The sequence below is a fragment of the Hypanus sabinus genome, chromosome 12 (genome assembly GCF_030144855.1).
Source record: "Hypanus sabinus isolate sHypSab1 chromosome 12, sHypSab1.hap1, whole genome shotgun sequence".
Lineage (NCBI taxonomy): Eukaryota > Metazoa > Chordata > Chondrichthyes > Myliobatiformes > Dasyatidae > Hypanus > Hypanus sabinus.
In genome coordinates, this window is record NC_082717.1 from 1,036,939 (window position 1) to 1,052,981 (window position 16,043).

At 52.6% G+C, this 16,043-nt stretch overlaps 1 protein-coding gene across 1 annotated transcript in view; it reads left to right on the forward strand.

Annotated features, from left to right (window-relative positions):
* Positions 1-16,043, forward strand: part of LOC132402547 (translocating chain-associated membrane protein 2-like) — a 67,983-nt gene that overhangs the window by 37,540 nt on the left and 14,400 nt on the right. The window contains 5 exon segments of the mRNA XM_059985410.1: positions 1,413-1,529; positions 2,457-2,515; positions 4,472-4,556; positions 9,146-9,216; positions 11,843-11,947. Coding sequence (XP_059841393.1) covers positions 1,413-1,529; positions 2,457-2,515; positions 4,472-4,556; positions 9,146-9,216; positions 11,843-11,947 — 437 coding nt within the window.

Here is a 16,043-nt window from a genome sequence, read left to right on the forward strand (position 1 = left end):
TGAGGGGACATTATCCACATGGCAAGAAATACTCTCATGAGGATTACCCACTTGATCAGCTTTCCATCTACTCCCGAACAACACTGCCTCCCTCAACCATTGACACTCAGTGTTTGCAGTGTGTACTGTCAAAAAACTGTACCAGGCTAATCTAACAGCACTCCCAAAAGATGACTTCCACTGTGACTGAGGAACTGCTTCCCCTCCTGGACTCACCACCCTGACCTGGAAATACATCTGAGATAGGAGCAGGATGTGGCCACGGTCCATTGAGTCTTCTCTGTCATTCCATCATGGCTGATTTATTATCCTTCTCAACCTCATTATCCCTGTAACCTTTGATAACCTGACTAATCAAGAAGCTATCGTTCTGTAGAAAAAAAATACTCCATCTCTGGATATAAACCCTGGAAATCCTTCTCCACCAACTCTATGGATGCATCTTCCCCAGAAAGACAGAGGAGGGACTCACCTCCTTTCCTCAGGGTAATGGGGATGCGTTGGCTTTGCCAGAAAGACAAGAGGAGGGACTCGCCTCCTTTCCTCAGGGTAATGGGGATGCGTTGGGCTTGCCAGTTGGAGCAAGGGCTGGGAAATTGAAAGGGTGGGGAGTGAGTGTGAGGGGCAATCTGTAGAGATTTCTGTGAAGGTGCAGGTGTAGTGTAGGAACAAAGTGATTTTATTTTCGATGAGCTTCCCTTTCAGCACGATTGTGGAGAGGTTGATAGGATGAATTCTGGGAGGGGGTCCAGTTGGAGATGATGATCGTGCTTACTTCCACCGACATGATCTGTTCTTTGTGATTTAGTGGCAGTGGTTCAGGGCAAAGGTATAAAAATCTATAAACTGCATAAATAATGCAAAAAAAAGTGAGGTAGTGTTCATGGATCATTCAGAATTGTGATTGTAGAGGTTAAGACACTGTGACAGTGTCTTCAGGTTTCTGTACCTCTGCTCCAGCAGTGAGACAAGGACGTGCCCTCTTGTGCTGAGATACTCGATAATGATCACTGCCTTTTTGAGGCATCACCTCTTGAAGGTGTCGTCAGAGGTGGGGCAGCTTGTACTGTTGTGGAGTTGGCTATCTCCAAGCCTCTGTGGCCAAGGCCTGGGATCTGCCCGTGGGAGGGAGGGGTGGGTGGTTGGTGAGCAGAGAGCACACCCAGTATCTCCGGGGGTTCTGGTGTCCGGTTCACGGCTGCAATCGATAGATTACTGGGTCACTTGGGAAAAGGGGGATTTAAAAGCAATCGTCCCACGAGTGGTGGAGAGGGGTTTAAGATTATGTGTGGCTCAGGGACAAAGGGGGAGCTGGGAGAAGGTGGACAGTTGGGGATGGAAGTAAGCCAGGACAGCTCAGGGGGCAAAGTTCAGAACCATGACGGGTTAATAGCTTGATATTTTTGTTTCAGAAACTGAACAAGAGGCTGCACCTCTCGAAGGTCAAACACAGCAAGGTGAATGAGTCTGGCCACTTGGTAGTTCTCCACCTTGGCTCAAGTGTCTGGGGCCTCTACATCATCGTCAGCGTGAGTGAGCCTCCTACCTCGCTCATCCCTGGAGATCCCGGGACCTTCCTCCCTTGACCCTGGAGAATAGCCCTGCCCCTAGATGCCCCTTCACCTACAGCCACACCACTCTTCCAGTCTCTCCTCCTGAAATGCCCTCTTCCCCCATTCCCTGAGCTTATCCTTGAGTGGCCTTCCCCCTCACCCCCCCAACTCGCCGTTTCTGCCTATCCCCACTGGGGCCCCTCAAACTCCCTACAATTACTCCTGCACCTCCCCCATCTCAGTCACCTGGCTCCATCCCTGCAGAACTGCCCCCCACCTCTCATCTCCTGCCCCTTGTCTTGACACTGCTCACCCAGCCATCTGCCCCCTCTCCCAGCTCTGCCCCTTCTCCCAGCTGTCTGCCCCTTCTCCCAGCTGTCTGCCCCCTCTCCCAGCCGTCTGCCCCCTCTCCCAGCCGTCTGCCCCCTCTCCCAGCCGTCTGCCCCCTCTCCCAGCCGTCTGCCCCCTCTCCCAGCCGTCTGCCCCCTCTCCCGCTCTCCCAGCCGCCTGCCCCCTGTCTCCCTATCCCAGCCGCCTGCCCCCTGTCTCCCTCTCCCAGCCGTCTGCCCCCTGTCTCCCGCTCTCCCAGCCGTCTGCCCCCTCTCCCGCTCTCCCAGCCGTCTGCCCCCTCTCCCGCTCTCCCAGCCGTCTGCCCCCTCTCCCGCTCTCCCAGCCGTCTGCCCCCTCTCCCGCTCTCCCAGCCGCCTGTCCCCTGTCCCCCTCTCCCAGCCGCCTGTCCCCTTTCCCCCTCTCCCAACCGCCTGCCCCGTCTCCCCCTCTCCCCTCTCCCAGCCTGCCCTCTCTCCCCCCTCTCCTGACTGCCTGCCTGTGTCTTTGTCTTCCCCCCCACCCCCCCACCCCCAGCTCATATCCCACAACTGTTGTGACTTTGTCTCTTTGCAGGAGGGTTACATCAGTTCCCCGTCCAGTCTGTGGGAGGATTATCCACACACCCACCTCACGTAAGTCTGCGCCCCTACCCAACACCCTGGGTGTTGGTGGGGAGAAATGTGGGTGGGGTCATGTCGCTGGATTATGTGGAATATTGAAAGGTCTCGTTAGTGATGTGGAGAGGATGTTTCCTACAGTGGGAGAGTTACAGATCAGACGGCACAGCCTCGGATTAGAGGGATGTCCATTCAGAACAGAGATGGGGAGGATTTTCTGTGGCCAGAGGGTGGTGTAGCTGTGGAATTCATTGCCAAAGATGGCTGTGGAGACCAAGTCATGATCTATGTTATGATAGTTCCGAGGTTAGTCAGGGTGTCAAAATCTACAGGAGAAGGCAGGAAATGGTTGAGAGGGATGATAAATAAGCCATGTTAGAACAGAGGAGCAGAATTGATGAGTCAATTAGTTTAACTCTGCTCCTGTTTGTTATGATCTAACTATGGGCACTGTGTGTGTGTCAGTGTATGTACATTGGCTGGGTGACCACAGGAGGACAAGAATCCGAGCCCTTCTTGGTATGCAGAGGGGTGAAGCAGGGGTGTGTGCTAGCTCCAGTGCTCTTTAACATCTTCCTTTTGTGTGTTACCAAGCTTCTCCAAAATGAGATTGAGGATAGCAGTGGTGTGGCAGTGAACGTCAGATTAGCTGGCAACCTCTTTGACATCAAGAGGCTCCACGCAATCACCAAACTCCGTAGAAAGCGGATCCTGGAGCTGCAGAATGCAGACGACTGTGCTCTTGTGGCCCACACTCCGGAGGATCTTCAGACTGTCCTTGCTGTGGTGGTGAGAGCGTACAGCACGATGGGGCTGACCGTCAATACCCCCAAGACAGAAGTGGTTTGCCAGTGGAGTACTAGTGTCCCACCCACCCTATCTGCTTTCACTGTTGGTGATGAAAAGCTATCAGCGGTGCCATCTTTCAAATATCTGGGCAGCATTCTCTCTGAGGATAGCGGCATTGACAACGACATCCAGAGCCACATTAAACAGGCATCAGCTACCTTTGGGAGACTTCGGTGAAGAGTCTTTCAGAACAGGAGCCTTCGTCCCTCCACAAAGGTCACCGTACACCAAGCGGTCTGTGTCACCACCCTCCTTTATGGCTGTGAAGCTTGGGTAACCTACAGGCATCACATCAAGTCCTTGGAGCGCTTCCACATAAGCTGCCTTCAGCGCATCCTGGGAATTACTTGGCATGAGCGGGTGCCTCACGCTGAAATACTCGTAAATACCAACTGCAGAAATATTGAGGCCATGATCACCCAGTATCAGTTGCAGTGGCTGGGGTATGTGATAAGGATGCCCCAATGTCGGCTGCCCTGCAGAGTGTCATACAGCCAAGCTACATCACGATCGACGCTCAGCTGGAGGGCCGAAGAAGCGCTATAAGGATCAGATGAAGAATGCTTTGAGGAAGTGCAATATCTGACCTGAGGACCTGGAGGATGTTGCTGCTGACCGTAACACTTGCGACAGCTGTGTAGGGATGGGGTTCATATTCTGGAGATGGAAAGAACAACCAGAAGACAGCAGAAGAGAGCCAGGAGAAATGCAGCCATGGTTGCCACCACTACCACAAATACATGTCCCACCTGCAATAGATCTTGTGGGTCCAGGATAGGACTGTATAGTCATCAAAGATCGCATCGTTAAAGGAGTGGACGTCGTCATCGGATTCCGATGGAAAACCGAAGAAGACATTGGGTGGGGTAGTGTGGGGGTATTTTGTAGTGTGTGTTGGGTGTGGCAGTCTGTGAGGCACTGTGTGTGGGGGTTCCACCATCTTCCCTGGGGATGGTGGAACCCTGGACCTATTTCAATGTCAGTGCTCCAGAGTGTCCAGTGTGAGGCTGTGTCCCATAGCAAGGTGTTGGCGAGGGCTGTGTGAGGAAGGAGTGTTGGCGGGGCAGGAAGGGTAGGGTGTTGTAGTCGAACAAACATTGACTAAATTCTCTGTCTTGATAGCTTCCAGATGAAGTTCTTCTATCTGTACCAGATCTCATACTGGATCCACATGCTCCCAGAGCTTTACTTCCAGAGAGTGCGCAAGGTGAGTTCAAGCTCAAGTTTAATTCTTGTTCGTTGTAACTTTGGAAGGGCCAACGAAAAGAAGTGAGGCTTAAGCAGATCAGCCAATGTTGGAACGGCAATTCTGTGTGCTTAGCCCCCTGCTGTACTCGCTTTACACCTGTGACCGTGTGGCGAAGTACTGTTTGCTGACACCACGGTTGTGGGCTGTATCACAGGCAGTGATGAATCAGCATACAGGAGAGAGATTGAGTGGTGTAATAGCAACCTATCATTCATTGTCCATAAGACCAATAATTGATAGTGGACTTCAGGAGAGGGAAAACAGAGGTCCATGAGCAAGTCCTCATCAGGTGATCAGAGGTGGAGAGGGTCAGTAACTTTAAATTTCTGGGTGTCTATCTCAGAAGATTTGTCCTGAATCCATTAAATAAATATAATTGCAAAGAAGGCAAGACAGCACCTCTGCTTCCTCAGTTTCCTGGAAGATTCACCATGTCATCAAAAACCTTGGCAAACTTCTATAGATGTGGTGGAAAATGTGCCAACTGGCTGCATTACGGTGTGGCACAGGAACACCAATGCCTTTGAGCAAAAAATACTACAGAAGGTAGTGGATTTGGCCTAGTACATCAGGGTAAAACCCTCCCAATCGTTGAGCACATCTACATGAAATGTTGTCATAAAAAAGCAGCATCCATCATCAAAGATTCTCACCACCCAGGTCATGCTCTTTTCTCACAGCTACCATCAAGTAGAAGGTACAGGAGCCTCAGGAATTGCACCACCAGGTTCAAGAACAGTTACTACCCCTCAACCATCAGCCTCTTGAACAGAAGGAGATAGCTACACATTTAAGGACTCACTTAAGGACTCTGTTATATTGCTATTTCATGCTTGTTATTTATTGCTATTTATTTCTATCTGCATTTTTGCAGTTTGTTTACAGTTAATAGTTCCTGATGTTTACAGTTGCTGTTCTATAGATAAGATCATAACACATAGGAGCAGAATTAGGCCATTCAGCCCATCGAGTGTGCTCCACCAATCCATCATGGCTGATCCTGGATCCCACTCAACCCCAGAACTGAGCACAGTACTCCAAGTGTGGTCTGACCAGGGTGCTATATAGCTGCAACATTACCTCTCGGCTCCTAAATTCAATTCTACGATTGATGAAGGCCAATACACCGTACGCCTTCTTAACCACAGTGTCAACCTGTGCAGCTGCTTTGAGTGTCCTGTGGACTCGGACCCCATGATCCTTCTGATCCTCCGCACTGCCAAGAGCCTTACCATTAATACTATATTCTGCCATCATATTTGATGTACCAAAATGAACTTCTTCACACTTAAGAACATAAAATGCTGGCAGAACTCAGCAGGCCGGACATCATCTATGGGAAGAGGTAGTGTTGATGCTTCGAGCCGAAACGTCGTCACTACCTCCTCCCATAGATGCTGTCTGGCCTGCTGAGTTCTGCCAGCATTTTGTGTTTTTATTTATTTCCAGCATCTGCAGATTCACTCGTGTTGCCTCTTCACACTTATCTGGGTTGAACTCCATTTGCCACTTCTCAGCCCAGTTTTGCATCCTATCAATCCCGCTGTAACCTCTGACTGCCCTCCAGACTATCCACAACACTTCCAACCTTTGTGTCCTCAGCAAACCTACTAACCCATCCCTCCACTTCCTCATCCAGGTCATTTATAAAAATAACGAAGAGTAAGGGTCCCAGAACAGATCCCTGAGGCACACCACTGGTCACCGACCTCCATGCAGAATATGACTGTCTACAATCACTCTTTCCCTTCTGTGGGCAAGCCAATTCTGGTTCCACAAAGTAATGTCCCCTTGGATCCTCTGCCTCCTTACTTTCTCTATAAGCCTTGCATGGGGTTTGTGACCTGTACACATAGGAATTTAGAAGAATGAGGGGAGGATTTTGTTGACACCCATTAAATATTGAAAGGGCTAGATAGACTCATGTGGAGAGGATGCTTCCAACAGTGTCTGAGTCTGGGACCAGAGTGCACTGCCTCAGAATAGAGGGGCATTCATTTAGAATGGAGATGAGTAATTTCTTTAGCTAGAGGGTGGTGAATCTGTGGGATTCATTGCCACAGAAAAGGCAGGAGAATGGGGTTGAGAGGGATAATAAATCAGCTATGATGAAATGGTGAAGCAGACTCAATGGGTTGTGGCGAATTCTGCTCCTCAGTCTTATGGTCTTGCGGTCTAAATTGTCATTCAGCCATACACATGAATACAGCCAATTTAAGCAGAGTTCTTGTGAGGCCAAGATGCAAAGCACAGTGCCAACAGCTGCACACAGCACATATAATTATGATAGCAGATAAAAAGACATTACGTTGAAAAAGAGTAGGGAATTCAAGGACGTGGCCCATGGATGGTGGAGGTGCAGATTGGCAATGTGGTCAGCACAGACATTGTGGGCCGAAGGGCCTGTTCCTCTCCTATATTGTCCCGGCATGCAGCTTGGCCTGATCGCAACAAGTAACGTGTTTGCCCCAGTATTAACAGGTGATACAACAGAGAGTCTGTGGTATCATAGCTCAATTCCCTATCATCGACTTCCTGCTAGTTACCACTGACCAGAGCCACCACTTTAACATCAATACCATAACTTCATTAGATATTGGAGCAGAATTCGGCCATTTGGCCCATCAGATCTGCTCTGCCATTTCATCATGGCTGATCCATTTTCCCTGTCAGACCCAGTCTCCTGCCTTCTCCCCATATCCCTTCATACCTTGACCAATCACGAACCTATCAACCTCAGCCTTAAATATACAGAGTGACTTGACCCCCATGGCCAACTTTGGCAATTCCACAGATTCACCACTCTGGCTAAAGAAATTCCTGCTCATCTCTGTTAGGAAGGTTCAGTCGTTAGGTATTAATATTGAAGTAGTAAAATGGATTCAACAGTGGCTGGATGGGAGATGCCAGAGAGTAGTGGTGGATAACTGTTTGTCAGGTTGGAGGCCGGTGACTAGTGGTGTGCCTCAGAGATCTGTACTGGGTCCAATATTGTTTGTCATATACATTAATGATCTGGATGTTGGGGTGGTAAATTGGATTAGTAAGTATGCAGATGATACTAAGGTAGGTGGCACTGTGGATAATGAAGTACGTTTTCAAAGCTTGCAGAGAGATTTAGGCCAGTTAGAAGAGTGGGCTGAAAGATGGCAGATGGAGTTTAGTGCTGATAAGTGTGAGGTGTTACATTTTGGTAGGACTAATCAAAATGGTCAATGGTAGGGCATAGAGGAATGCAGTAGAACAGAGTGATTTAGGAATAATGGTGCATAGTTCCCTGAAGGTGGAATCTCATGTGGATAGGGTGGTGAAGAAAGCTTTTGGTATGTTGGCCTTTATCTATCAGAGCATTGAGTATAGGAGTTGGGATGTAATGTTAAAATTGTACAAGGCATTGGGAAGGCCGAATTTGGAGTATTGTGTACAGTTCAGGTCACCGAATTATAGAAAAGATGTCAACAAAGTAGAGAGAGTACAGAGAAGATTTACTAGAATGTTACCTTGGTTTCAGCACCTAAGTTACAGGGAAAGATTGAACAAGTTAGGTCTTTATTCTTTGGAGCATAGAAGATTGAGGGGGTCCGATAGAGGTATTTAAAATTATGAGGGGGATAGATAGAGTTGATGTGGATAGGCTTTTTCCATTGAGAGTGGGGGAGATTCAAACAAGAAGACATGAGTTGAGAGTTAAGGGGAAAAAGTTTAGGGGTAACACGAGGGGGAATTTCGTTACTCAGAGAGTGATAGCTGTGTGGAATGAGCTTCCAGTAGAAGTGGTAGAGGCAGGTTCGGTATTGTCATTTAAAGTAAAATTGGATAGGTATATGGACAGGAAAGGAATGGAGGGTTATGGGCTGAGAACGGGTCAGTGGGACTACGTGAGAGTAAGTGTTCGGCACGGACTAGAAGGGCCGAGATGGCCTGTTTCCATGCTGTGATTATTATATGGTTATATGCCGGAAATCCAGACAAAGATGCTGGAGGAACTCAGCAGGCCAGGCCCAGATGTGAATGGGTTAACTGTTTATTTCCTCCATCGATGCTGCCTGACCTAAAGTGCTGCAGTGTTTCGTGTTTGTTGTTCACAATCAGTAGCATGGCTGCAAGACAGGAGACAGATCCGAGGCTGGCTTCCTGTGTTCAGTGATTCACCCCCTGATGCCCCATCAACAAGGCACAAGCCAGGAGTGTGATGGAATTTGCCTGGATAGGTTCAGCACTGACCATTGTTGATTATCGAGGACAAAGCAAACCCTGTCATCGATATCCTTTGGTCCATCTCACTGTGGCTGCAGGATACGCTGGCAGCTCGTCCCAAACCCACCACCTCCACTGGCCAGAGGGGATATTAGGAACTCTCCAGCAGCCCTGTGGGAGCCCCTCGCCACAGGATCAGCACCTCCTCCTCAAAGGGAGCGAGGATAAACCGTTCTGCTGTGGGAATGGGCAGCGGGACTGAGGTGCTGATGTTTGCTGACCGTGTGCGTGGAGAGGCTGCTCAGGCTTGTTTGGTTGGTGGGTGACGTGCTGCGTTTTGTGTCTGACAGGAGGAGATTCCACGTCAGTTACTCTACATCACCTTGTACCTCCTGCACATCACAGGGGCCTACCTACTCAAGTAAGTGTGCAGCAGGGGTAACTCCACTGGTCTGTCTGCTGAACCCTGGACAGGTAGAACAGCCATTTCCAAGTTCTGGGCAATCTCAGCACTGATTTCAAACCAGGGATTTGTACAGGGTTGGGAAGTGAATATGGAAAGGTTGAGGTTACTTTCATGAGGTGGATTTCAACACAGCAAAGTGAGGTGATGTATTTTGGAAAGTCAAAATGGTGTAGGATGGTAGGGCACTAGGGAGAGTATTGGAACAGAGGGACGGGGAGATTTAGGAGTGCTAATACAAAGTAGCATTGCAGGTTGACAGGCTGGTGAAAAATGTGTTTGACACTGGCCTACATTAGTCTGGGTACAGAGTACAGGAACTGGGATGTTATGTTTGGTCACCCTCTTGTAAAATGATGTGAGTAAATTGAACATTTACAAAGATGTTGCCAGGACCAGAGAGCCTGAGTTACAGGGAGAGATTGGCCATGCTAGATCTTATTCCTTGGAATGTAGGAGAATGACGCGTCATCTTATAGAAATGTTTAGAGGTCTGTGAGGCATAGATGAGGTGGATAGTAACAGTCTTTTCCCTAGGGTAGGGGCTTAGGTTTCTGGTGAGGGTTTCAAAGGGACCTGAGGGGGCAACATTTTCCACATAGAGGGGTTTGACTATAGTGGTGCTAGAAAGTTTGTTAACCCTGTAGAATTTTCTCTATTTCAGCATAAAATGTCATCATCATCTTGTAAATCCTAAGACTAGATAAAGAGAACCCAATTAAATAAGTAACACAAAAACATTTAATTTAGTTATTGCGAAAAATGATCCAATATAGCATGTATTTGTTGGAAAAGGTATGTGATCTCTTGTGTCACACACACAAAATGCTGGTGGAATGCAGCAGGCCAGGCAGCATCTATAGGAAGAAGCACTGTCGACGTTTCGGGCTGAGACCCTTCGTCAGGACATAGGTATGTGAACTCTAGTGTATTGCCTTCTACAAAAGCTATTTGGAGTCAGGCATTCCAATCAATGAGATAAGATTGGAGGTGTGGGTTGTAGAGGTGCTCTGCCCCTACAAAAAAGATGCAAAGTCTTCTCAAGCAAAATCTGTTAATGTGCACCATGCCTTGATCAAAACAACTTGTAGAGGGCCTTAGAAGGAGGATTGTAGAGATGCATGAAGCTGGAAAAGGTTACTAAGCATTTCTAAATACCTGAGTGTTCATCAGTCCACAGTAAGAGAAATTGTCCACAAATGGAGGAAATTAAGTACTGTTCCTAGCAGTGGGCATCCTGCAGTGATCACACCAAGAACACAACATGCAATGCTGAAAGAGGTGAAAAAGAACACAAGGATAGCACCCAAAGACCTGCAGAAATCTCTACAACTTGCTGATAAGAAAATACTGAACAAAAATGGTGTTCATGGAAGGACACCACAGAGGAAACCACTGCTCTCCAAAAAAAAACATTGCTGCATGTCTCAAGTTTGCGAAAGATCACCTGGATGTTCTACAATTGTTCTGGGACAATGCTGTGTGGACAGGTAGGACAAAAGTTGAACTTTTTGGCAGAAATGCACATTGCTATGTTTGGAGGAAAAAGGGCTCTGCACACCAACACCAAAACCTCATCTCAACTGTGAAGCATGGTGGAAGGAGCATCATGGTTTGGGGCTGCTTTGCTGCCTCAGGGTCTGGACCCTTTATAATTATTGAGGGAACAATAAATGCAAAACTGTATTAAGACATTTTACTGGAGAATGTCAGGATAGCAGTCCGTCACCTGAAGCTTAATGGAAGTTGGTTAATGCAACAAGACATTAAATCAACAAAAGCGTGGTTTAAAAAGAAGATTTGTGGTTTGGAGTGGCTGAGTCAAAGTCCTGACCTTAATCCTTTAGAAATGTTGTGGAAGGACCTGAAGCAAGCAGTGCACGCAAGGAAGTCCACCAATTCCCAGACTTGAAGCAGTTTTGTAAGGAGGAACGGCCTAAAATTCCTCCAAACCAATGGGCAGGACTGATCAACAGTTACCAGAAGCGGCTGGTTGAAGTTATTTCTGTATAAGAGGGTCACGCTAGTTACTGAAAGTAAAGGTTCACATACTTTTTCCAGCAAATAAATGTAATATTAGATCATTTTTTTCAATAAATAAATTAATAATGTTTTGTGTTATTTATTTAATTGGGTTCTCTTTATCTAGTTTCAGGACTTGTGTGAAGATCTGATCACATTTTAGGTCATATTTATGCAGAAATAGAAAAAATTCTACAGGGTTCACAAACTTTCTAGCACCACTGTATATGGAGCGAGCTGCCAAAGGAAATGGTTGGGGCAGGTACAATAGCATCATTTGAGAAGTGATTCAGTAGGTCCATGGAGAGGTGAGTCTTGGACAGATGGGGTCACAATGTAGGAAATTGACACTGGACAGCATAGACTAGTTGGGCCAAAGGGTCTGTGTCTCGCTGTACTCTGAGGGGCAATGTTGATGTGAGAGGGGAAATTTTCTGAGGGGGAGCAATTAGGTTGTTGGGCCGAGGAGGGATATTGATGTGGGGAGAACTGTGAACAGTAGCAGCAGGGGTGAGGGTTGTAGATACGGAGACGTGTACTGACTGATGTTTTGTGTGTGCAGCCTGACGCGGTTGGGGCTCGTGTTACTGGTGTTACAGAGTGTGGCAGAATTGGTGTTTCACCTGGCCCGGCTATTGTACTTCACCAATGAGGACAACCAGAGGCTGTGAGTGCACAGGGGCAGAGGCAGCGGGTGGGGGTGGGATTGTTAGGGGCATTGGTGTCATTGATGGGGGAGTGGGGGTCATCGATGGGGGAAGTTTAGGGTAAGTGGGTGAACGTTAGACTTTGAACCTTCTCAATCACAGACTGGTGAGCAGAATCAGTTGCTGGTGTGCTGGGATCCTCCCCCACTGCACTGATCCCCACAGTGAGCCCCCTCCCACACTGATTCCACCCCCACCCCCACTGACAGGACAGGTCCACCAGCAGTGAGCCCCCTCCCACTCTAAACCCCCCCTCCCACACTGACCCCACCCCCACCCCCACTGACAGGACAGCTCCAGCAGCAGTGAGCCCCCTACCCCCCCCCACTGACAGGACAGGTCCAGCAGCAGTGAGCCCCCTCCCACACTAAACCCCCCCCTCCCACACTGACAGGACAGGTCCAGCAGCAGTGAGCCCCCTCCCACACTGACCCCACCCCCACTGACAGGACAGGTCCAGCAGCAGTGAGCCCCCTCCCACACTGACCCCACCCCGACTGACATTGACAGGTCCAGCAGCAGTGAGCCCCCTCCCACACTGACCACACCCCCACTGACAGGACAGGTCCAGCAGCAGTGAGCCCCCTCCCACACAGACCCCCCCCACTGACAGGACAGGTCCAGCAGCAGTAAGCCACCCCCCCACACTGACAGGACAGGTCCAGCAGCAGTGAGCCCCCCTCCCACACTGACCCCACACCCACTGACAGGACAGGTCCAGCAGCAGTGAGCCCCCTCCCACACTGACCCCCACCCCCAGCCCCCACTGACAGGACAGGTCCAGCAGCAGTGAGCCCCCTCCCACACTGACCCCACCCCCACCCCCACTGACAGGACAGGTCCAGCAGCAGTGAGCCCCCTCCCCACACTACCCCACCCCCCCCCACTGACAGTACAGGTCCAGCAGCAGTGAGCCCCCTCCCACACTGACCCCACCCCCACTGACAGGACAGGTCCAGCAGCAGTGAGCCCCCTCCCACACTGACCCCCCCCGCACTGACAGGACAGGTCCAGCAGCAGTGAGCCCCCTCCCACACTGACCCCCCCCCGCACTGACAGGACAGGTCCAGCAGCAGTGAGCCCCCTCCCACACTACCCCCCCCCCCCACACTGACAGGACAGGTCCAGCAGCAGTGAGCCCCCTCCACACTAAACCCACCCCCTCCCACACTGACCCCACCCCCACCCCCACTGACAGGACAGGTCCAGCAGCAGTGAGCCCCCTCCCACACTGACCCCACCCCCACCCCCACTGACAGGACAGGTCCAGCAGCAGTGAGCCCCCTCCCACACTGACCCCCCTGCACTGACAGTACAGATCCAGCAGCAGTGAGCCCCCTCCCACACTGACCCCACCCACACTGACAGGACAGGTCCAGCAGCAGTGAGCCCCCTCCCACACTAAACCCCCCTCCCACACTGACCCCACCCCCACCCCCACCCCCACTGACAGGACAGGTCCAGCAGCAGTAAGCACCCCCCACACTGACAGGACAGGTCCAGCAGCAGTGAGCCCCCTCCACACTACCCCCCCACTGACAGGACAGGTCCAGCAGCAGTGAGCCCCCTCCCACACTGATCCCACCCACACTGACAGTACAGGTCCAGCAGCAGTGAGCCCCCTCCCACACTGACCCCACCCCCACTGACAGGACAGGTCCAGCAGCAGTGAGTCCCTCCCACACTACCCCCCCCCCCCCACTGACAGGACAGGTCCATGCAGCAGTGAGCCCCCTCCCACACAGACCCCCACCCCCACTGACAGGACAGGTCCAGCAGCAGTGAGCCCCCTCCCACACTGACCCCACCCCCACTGACAGGACAGGTCCAGCAGCAGTGAGCCCCCTCCCACACAGACCCCCCCCACTGACAGGACAGGTCCAGCAGCAGTGAGCCCCCTCCCACACAGACCCCCCCCCACTGACAGGACAGGTCCAGCAGCAGTGAGCCCCCTCCCACACTGATCCCACCCACACTGACAGGACAGGTCCAGCAGCAGTGAGCCCCTCCCACACTGACCCCACCCCCACTGACAGGACAGGTCCAGCAGCAGTGAGTCCCCTCCCACACTACCCCCCCCCCCTCCACTGACAGGACAGGTCCAGCAGCAGTGAGCCCCCTCCCACACTAAACCCCCCCCACACTGACAGGACAGGTCCAGCAGCAGTGAGGCCCCCTCCCACACTGATCCCACCCACACTGACAGGACAGGTCCAGCAGCAGTGAGCCCCTCCCACACTGATCCCACCCACACTGACAGGACAGGTCCAGCAGCAGTGAGCCCCCTCCCACACTAAACCTCCCTCCCACACTGACCCCACCCCCACCCCCACTGACAGGACAGGTCCAGCAGCAGTGAGCCCCCTCCCACACTGACCCCCCCCGCACTGACAGTACAGGTCCAGCAGCAGTGAGCCCCCTCCCACACTACCCCCCCCCCCCACTGACAGGACAGGTCCAGCAGCAGTGAGCCCCCTCCCACACTGATCCCACCCACACTGACAGTACAGATCCAGCAGCAGTGAGCCCCCTCCACACTGACCCCACCCCCACTGACAGGACAGGTCCAGCAGCAGTGAGTCCCCTCCCACACTGACCCCACCCCACTGACAGGACAGGTCCAGCAGCAGTGAGCCCCCTCCCACACTACCCCCCCCCCCACACTGACAGGACAGGTCCAGCAGCAGTGAGCCCCCTCCCACACTAAACCCCCCCTCCCACACTGACCCCACCCCCACCCCCACTGACAGGACAGGTCCAGCAGCAGTGAGCCCCCTCCCACACTGACCCCACCCCCACCCCCACTGACAGGACAGGTCCAGCAGCAGTGAGCCCCCTCCCACACTGACCCCCCCTGCACTGACAGTACAGATCCAGCAGCAGTGAGCCCCCTCCCACACTGACCCCACCCACACTGACAGTACAGATCCAGCAGCAGTGAGCCCCCTCCCACACTGACCCCACCCCCACTGACAGGACAGGTCCAGCAGCAGTAAGCACCCCCCCACACTGACAGGACAGGTCCAGCAGCAGTGAGCCCCCTCCCACACTACCCCCCCCCCCCCACTGACAGGACAGGTCCAGCAGCAGTGAGTCCCCTCCCACACTGACCCCACCCCCACTGACAGGACAGGTCCGCAGCAGTGAGCCCCGTCCCACACAGACCCCCCCCCCCCACTGACAGGACAGGTCCAGCAGCAGTGAGCCCCCTCCCACACTACCCCCCCCCCGCACTGACAGGACAGGTCCAGCAGCAGTGAGCCCCCTCCCACACTAAACCCCCCCCCTCCCACACTGACCCCACCCCCACCCCACTGACAGGACAGGTCCAGCAGCAGTGAGCCCCTCCCACACTGACCCCACCCCCACCCCCACTGACAGGACAGGTCCAGCAAGCAGTGAGCCCCCTCCACACTGACCCCACCCCCACCCCCACTGACAGGACAGGTCCAGCAGCAGTGAGCCCCTCCCACACTACCCCCCCCCCCGCACTGACAGGACAGGTCCAGCAGCAGTGAGCCCCTCCCACACTAAACCCCCCCCTCCCACACTGACCCCACCCCCACCCCCACTGACAGGACAGGTCCAGCAGCAGTGAGCCCCCTCCCACACTGACCCCACCCCCACCCCACTGACAGACAGGTCCAGCAGCAGTGAGCCCCCTCCCACACTAAACCCCCCCCTCCCACACTGACCCCACCCCACCCCCACTGACAGGACAGGTCCAGCAGCAGTGAGCCCCCTCCCACACTGACCCCCCCCGCACTGACAGTACAGGTCCAGCAGCAGTGAGCCCCCTCCCACACTGACCCCCCCGCACTAACAGGACAGGTCCAGCAGCAGTGAGCCCCCTCCCACACTGACCCCACCCCCGCTGACAGGACAGGTCCAGCAGCAGTGAGCCCCCTCCCACACTGACAGGACAGGTCCAGCAGCAGTGAGCCCCCTCCCACACAGACCCCCCCCGCACTGACAGGACAGGTCCAGCAGCAGTGAGCCCCCTCCCACACTACCCCCCCCACTGACAGGACAGGTCCAGCAGCAGTGAGCCCCCTC